This window comes from Mandrillus leucophaeus, unplaced genomic scaffold, assembly GCF_000951045.1.
Source record: "Mandrillus leucophaeus isolate KB7577 unplaced genomic scaffold, Mleu.le_1.0 Scaffold256, whole genome shotgun sequence".
Lineage (NCBI taxonomy): Eukaryota > Metazoa > Chordata > Mammalia > Primates > Cercopithecidae > Mandrillus > Mandrillus leucophaeus.
Genome location: NW_012102654.1, coordinates 2,538,332 through 2,545,785, shown reverse-complemented (window position 1 = coordinate 2,545,785; position 7,454 = coordinate 2,538,332). Strand labels below are relative to the sequence as shown.

Genomic DNA, 7,454 nt, shown 5'->3' with positions numbered 1-7,454 from the left:
GCTGGTCTCAAACTCCTGACCTCATGATCCACCTGCCTCAGCCTCCCAAAGTGCTGGGATTACGGGCGTGAGCCACTGCACCCAGCCCGCATTCTTTATTCAATGCCATGATATGCAGCTGTTCTAGTACAGGAATGACCTGCATTTGTGTTGCCTCTGTGATTTTCCTGTAAGAAAAAGACAATAAGCAAATACAAACAGAAGAAAAGGAGAGGGAGAGAAGCAAGAGTAACTGTAAAAAGTTACAGTTATTTATCAGGAAACCAGTTCTATGCGACCTTCCTATATCTAGCTGAATGTCCACAATCTTATTTAAAAGATGCTATTCTTAGGTTCAGTGCACAGGAATGTAAATAAGCACTAAAAGCAAAACTTCAGTGCTAACCACATAGCTGAAATACAAGCAAAATAAACCACACAGGCAGAACTTTGCCTATCTGAGCAATACATTTGGACTGTTATCAATTGCTTCTCCACAGAAACCAAATTTTCACAGTGAACACCACCATTCCTTCCCTTTGCGGGGAAACAGACTGCAGGATGATTTGAAGAAGGACTATACTCCCATGGCTCATTTTCTCCTTAATACAATGCACTTGCAATCACAGTGCTCTCGGTGTACTGCCTTTGGCCACATGGAAGCCCTAATCATTGGTATGGTCTTGGTTTCAATGACAAGTGACATTTTCAAAATGAGAATTTTCATCTTTTTACCACTCATCTAAATCAGAGAACACTGACACTTTAAGGACTAGTTCAGTCTTTGCCTTACACGTGGGAAACCTGAGGTCAGGGTGATAAAACGACTTGTCTGAAGTCCTCCAGCTTTATTGGTTGGTGGCAAAGCCGGAGCTGGAAACTTCCACACCTGATTTCCAGCCTAATGTTCTTCCCACCTCATCATTTAGTTCAACCCAACGACTATATACTGAACGTCTGTACCAAACTACCCCCATTTGTTTATCGCTTTTCCTTTTTAAGTACTTGGTGTTTATTTTCTTCTGTCCACTTAGCCTTTTTGCAAATGATCCCTTTCCACTTGCCAGTGTTTTTGTTTGGTCATCAAATGATCCCTTCACGCCAGTCTTTGAACATTGGCCAAAGGAATTTGAAGCCCAATCCACTACAACCAAATCCACATAATTTCCAGTTATTCCAAATTTCAGTTAGAGTTCACAAATCTCTTGTATACGGAAACCATAGATGCTGCTACGGAGGAAGGTGTGTGGTTTTCTGTCTTCGTTGCATGCAGCTAAACCCAACCCAACCCCAGCTAGTTACATGCTAATGGCCCTTGCCGGACTTTGTGTACTGTTGATTTAGTAAATAAAGTCAAATGAACTAAAGTTCCTGTGATTCCAAAAGAAGCCAGAACCACCACCCGTATTCCAGAATTCAGTGACCACAACTGCTTCTGCTCTAAACTCAAAGCCCTATGATTTTTTGCCCTTTAATCCACAGCTCTCTCAACTGAAGGACCCTAATCTTAGTGTCTGTATGACCACGCCTCTTGTCAACTTGGCCTGTCAGTTCTTTTGTACTTTATCTGGCTCCACGGTTTCCTCCTAGAATTTGAATTCCAGCACACCAGCTGTCCTGGAGGTCGACCATGGATTTATCCACTGGTTGGATCATACATTTTGTTTTGCTTCCAGTGCTCACTGTGATAATATGATGCCTAACCTTTCATATGATTTGCTCCTTGAGCTGCTCTCTTCAGAAAACAACAGATCTTTTTCCTAGGGGTAATCCTAGTTCTGTATCCAGCTTTTTTTTTTTTTCCTTTGAGACAGGGTCTTGCTGTCACCCAGGCTGGAGTGCAGTGGCGCAATCATAGCTCACTGCAACCTTGACCTCCAGGGCTCAAGGGATCCTCCCACCTCAGCCTCCCAAATAGCAGGTGCTACAGGTGTGTGTCACCACAACCAGCTAATTTTTTTTGGTAGTGTCAAGGTCTCACTTGGTTGCCCAGGCTGGTCTCAAACTCCAGGGCTCAGTCGATCCTCCCTCCTCAGCCTCTCAAAGTGCTGGGATTATAGATGTGAGCCATCACACCCTGCCTAAAATTATTGACATGCATTATGGTATGTTTACCCATGTTATAGCCCATCTGTCTTTTTTTCTCGTAACGCACCTAGGTTTTGATGTGTGTCAGCATTTCTGACTCAGTATTCCAAACCAGAAATTGCTTGTGCCTCTTGTGAAATTTGGTGACCTCATTAGCACACTTCTACCAGCTTTCCTGGTGAAAATTTCAAGTAAGAACGTAGAATCTTGGAATTTGAAGAAGGCTTAAAATTTATCTATCCCAATGTCATTATTAGGTGGTCATATCAATATAAGTTCAGACACCTCTAGAGGCAGAAAACTCACTTCTTCCTAAGGGAGCTCATTCTATTTTGGACGACTCTGATTACTTGAGAATGTTAAGCCAAAATCTTTCTTGTGCCTTCCACCTAGTGGATCTATTCCTACCCTCTGGGAACCCTAGAAAATATGCAGGATGTCTCTTTTATTTGCAGCTGTAAGGTAATGCATTTGAAGACCACCATGAAGCCCCCCCCGCCCCCCACCACCATCTTCTGCCTTTACCTGTGTCTTCCCTTCCTCACATCAAATACTCCTCATCCCCGTGGAGCAGTCCTCACTGTGAGTGCTGCTCTATTTGCATACTTGACTATTGATTTCTACTCTTTGCTTTACTCTTTAAGCAAGGACTCTAACATATCAAAAATGAATTCAGGGCCAGGCATGGTGGCTCATACCTGTAATCCCATCACTTTGGGAGGCTGAGGCGGGTGGATCACTTGAGTCCAGGAGTTCAAGACCAGCCTGGCCAATATGGCGAAATCCCATCTCTACTAAAATTACAAAAATTAGCCAGGCACGATGGTGCAATGCCTCTAATCCCAGCTACTCTGGAGGCTGAGGCAGGAAAATTGCTTGAACCCAGGAGGTGGAGGTTGCAGTAAACTGAGATCGTGCCACTGCACTCCAGCCTGGACAATAGAGCAAGACTCTGTCACAAGCAAACAAACCACTAGACAAAAACAACAAATTTAGCTTTTAAACATCCTTTGGTGTGGAATCTCATCAAAAGGTTCCCATCCATTATGTTATCCATTCATTCAGCTAACATTTAGTTAGTCATTGCCCTTCTTGATAGAAATGCACCACTGAAAAAAATGCAGTCCTCTGACCTCAAGTGGTTCAACCAGGAGGAAGAGATGTAAGCACAGTACAATCAGTGTTATAACACAGTTGTGTATGGAGCAGCGGGGACACAGGAGGGGAATGAGTGGGTATCAGACACCGTTTCATAGAGGAAACACTAAAACAGGATTTTGAAGCAAGAGCAGGAATTCACCTGGGAGAAGAAGGGAAGGGCATCCCACATGTGCTAAAATGCTCAAGAGTTCAATAGGATACCCTGCTTTGGAGAACTGTAAAGAGTGTGAGATGGTGTGAAAGTGGGCTGCAGAGAGGAGGAAGGGAGAGGGAAAGAGGTCTACCTAAGACTCAGAATCTCGCACTTAATAGGGGCTCTCACCCCATTCACCCAGCACCGCCAAATACAGAAGCCGTTTAGTCAGTTAATATCTGCAAACCAAACTAAGAGTAACTGATGATGGTGATTTTAATTTGGGGTTAATGTGTAAATGAGACATAGTTTCCCTAAATAACAGCCTGTAGGTCTAGTAGGACAGATCAGGGGTGATTTTGCATATTTCAGAAGGGCTGGTGACTCTGCTTTGGAAATACACGGCTGAGTGATCCAAACAGAAACATCAGATAACGGCAAGTAAGCACATTGGGTGTTTCCCGCTCATGTTCTTCTAATTCTTCTCTATGGGTGGAGATGAAGCAGCTCCAGGCTAGCAGATTCTACCCTATCTGGGCAGTGCCCTCTGTTCTGAGCCTCCATGGGTCGAGTTCTCCCTCTGTGTCCAAGCCCTATCTGCCAGGGGACTGGAGACGAGCGGAATCTGTCCCTTCTTTTTTTGGATGTGCCTCTCCTCTCCCTCCTGCAGACCCTCTATGCTGCAAGCTGCAAGGAGAGCCCAGGAGGGGTGTCCTCTTGGTGGAAGTTGCACTTGGTGAGGAAGGTCCAGGGAACCAAGTCACTGCATCTCCTTCCCCAGTCAGCAGCCCCCCAAAGCAACTCAAGGGAACTCTAGGAATATCTAATGTTCCATCCACCTCCCAGATTCCTGCTGAGACTTACTGGAACTAAATATCACTGGCACAGGGTTCAAGGCTTGCCCCAATGGAGCACCGATGCCACCCAAAGCAGCGAAGCTATATAAACTCACCTTCACAGCTCTGGTCACCAGAGGCTTATTCTCATTTCAGCATGAGTTATCCTAAAGCTCTCAGGTACTATTGGTTTAGACTTTTTTTTCCCCCCTCAAGACAGAGTCTCACTTTGTCATCCAGGCTGGAGTGCAGTGGTTCCATCTTGGCTCACTGCAACCTCTGCCTCCAAGGTTCAAGCGATTCTCCTGCCTCAGCCTCCCGAGTAGCTGGGATTACAGGCACCCACCACCACACCAGCTAATTTTTGTATTTTTGGTAGAGATGGGGTTTCACCGTGTTGGTCAGGCTGGTCTTGAACTCCTGACCTCAAGTGATTTGCCTCCCCTTGGCCTCCCAAAGAGCTGAGATTACAGGTGTGAGCCACCGTACCTGGCCTAAATATTATTGGAAATCAGTGTTCAAACACTAATCTTGTTATATTTCCATCAAGTACTGTACTAGATGTTGTGAGGGATTCAGAGATAAGTTGGAATGGGCAGAAACACCACACAAGCAGATTGACATATCCTTAGGTTTTACTTTCTGTATTTTCAAATTCTGCTGCCCCACCTGTCTTTGTACTTTGTCTTCATAGGCTGATTCTCCTAAGCGGAGAAGAGCAGGAGTTCACGTAAAAAGGAATGGCAGAAATGAAGGATGTTTTTGGTCAGGAACCACATCCAGGTAACACCTCTGCAGTATCTTCTAATGGAGGATATAGGAACGGATTACTGTTATAGGATAAAAGGCAAATAGGTTGGGACTATATTTAACTGTTGTCATTGTTCCTTACTCTTTTTTCAGAAGGTGCTTTCTCCTTACTCTTTATTCAGAAGGTGCTTTCTCATGACAAGTTTAAATAGTGAATGAAGATCAGATATTTCAACAGTAACTGAAATAGCCTATTCATAATGAAGTGAACTGTTTGGCCAGTAGTTAAATAAGTGGGGCTTTTTCCTTTAAAAAAAATAATGTTCCAGGCTGGGCACGGTGGCTCACGCCTGTAATCCCAGCAATTTGGGAGGCCGAGGTGGGTGGATCACCTGAGGTCAGGAGTTCGTGACCAGCCTGACCAACATGGCGAAATCCTGTGTCTACTAAAAATACAAAAATTAGTTGGGTGTGGTGGTGCGTGCCTGTAATACCGGCTACTTGGGAGGCTGAGGCAGGAGAATCGCTTGAACCCGGGAGCGGAGGTCGCAGTGAGCCATGATTGTGCCACTACACTCCAGCCTGGGCGACAGAGTGAGACTCCATCTCGATAATAATAATAATGTTCCAGAAAGTCACCTTGAACGCTCTGAAGGTAGCCTCTCTTACAAGACCCCTGGAACGACATTAGGCGGCTTTCCTTAGGAGGAGAGATGTAGGTGCCTTGGAGTGGCTCCTGGAAGGGTGACTCACATTGGAGTCAGTATGGGTGGCTTCCCTTCCTCAGAAGGCAGATACAGGGCCCCTGGAGCCAATGAGGGAGACTTCCCTGTAGGACGATGACAGGGATGTAACCCCCAGTTGCAGAAAACAGTCGTGTATCATATCCTTTGTGTTTTGAGGACTGAAGAGGGAACGTTTCCTCACTCCGAGGGGATGGATTTCCTTAGGGGCAAGGTGAAGCAGTGTTTCTGGGCTAGTGGGGTGATGCTAGCATCTGAAGCAAGCCTGAACAGGCATATAGGAAGAACTGCCACTTTGGGGTTCCCTCAGTTGAGCTTAGCCTTGAGGAATGGGATCGTTTTGCTCGGAAGATTTCTGGCAGTGTCTGGCAATGGTCTGAATCATGTCTGTAATCCCAGGACTCTGGGAGGCCAAGGTAGGAGGATCTCTTGAGCCCAGGAGTCAAGGCCAGCCTAGGCAACACAGCAAGACCTCATCGCTGAAAAAGAAAAAAAAAAAAATTAGCCAGATGTAGTGGTGAGTGCTTGTAGTTCTAGCTACTTGGGAGCTGAGGTCGGAGGATTGCTTGAGCCAAGGTGGTTGAGGCTGCAGTGAGCTGTAACCCTGCCACTGCACTCCAGCCTGGGCGACAGTGGAGACCCCGTCTCAAAAAAAAAAAAAAGTTCAACAGTCAATAATGAAACCGCATCTCAGCTCAGGCTGTGAGGGGATCAGTTTTCAAAAGTGACACCTTGTGGCAGCAGGAAGGAACAGCAGCGGTATACTACGCTTTTTGGACTGCTGCTATCCACCGCAACCGCTGGTTCCTAGGAGGATTTGATGGGGAGTGCTGGAAAGGGCAAGGAAGGGTTTGAGTGATGAACAAGAATAATAAGATCTGTGATCTAAGTTCAGACTAGTTTATTTTTGTTACAATCTAATATAAAAATACTACCCTTACGTGGTATAAATCCAAGATGGAATATTTTCTCCTTTCCGGATAGTTTTGCATTTTAGAAATTGAAGAAACAGTTTTAAACCCTGCTGTATTGGACTTCCTAGCCTTTGTTTTAGTTGAGAAATAAACTTCCAAACTCTTATCAGATTCGTTGCCAGTCTTTACAATGTTGAAATAAGGGCCCTGGATGTGTGGACTTGGCCCTTGTTTTATACACATGGCTAAGAGATTAGGCAAACATTGTTTACCCAAAAGAGTTCCTGAGTTGCAAAGTCTACATCCCTTTCCACTCTTTCCACAGACAGGTCGTGGACACATCCTGGAGTTCTGAGATGCTTTTTGGAGCACAGATTAAAGTGTTCTTCAGTCGGTAACTGGCCTGGGGCCTGACCAGCAGACTCTTCTTTCTTTGCCTTTTCCTCTCCAGCTCCAGCCACGGAGCCAGCAACCACTTGGTATTTTGTTCTAAGGCAGTCCTCAAACTGAGCCAGGGCGAATTCTTGAATTTGAGCTCAGTCATCAGTTAGAATGTCTGAGATGGAAGGGTTGAAGTGTAACCTTTCTCAACTCTCAGTTGCGGCATGAGCGTGGAGCATGAGGTGGCAGAGATTCAGGCCTTGGCAAATAGTATGACTTGCACTAGAATGTTCTACGGGGTGTGCGTTGGCTTCCATTTGTGCTGGAAGATGCAAGGTTGAACAGAGAGGGAAGGCTGCCTGAATTGTCGGGGAGTTCTGTGTCTGGAGCCCAGGGGCAGAGACTGGGCCTTCTGTGTGGGCTGCCATTCTCGGGTGCCATGTGACATTTCTTCTCTGTGGTTCTTCAG

At 45.6% G+C, this 7,454-nt stretch overlaps 1 protein-coding gene across 1 annotated transcript in view; it reads left to right on the top strand.

The window, feature by feature from the left end:
- Nucleotides 1-7,454, top strand: part of NUGGC (nuclear GTPase, germinal center associated) — a 67,677-nt gene that overhangs the window by 4,695 nt on the left and 55,528 nt on the right. Inside the window, exon 2 of the mRNA XM_011983908.1 lies at nt 4,892-4,980. Within this exon, the coding sequence (XP_011839298.1) occupies nt 4,938-4,980 (43 nt within the window). The 5' untranslated portion in view covers nt 4,892-4,937. The remainder of the gene's footprint in view (nt 1-4,891; nt 4,981-7,454) is intronic.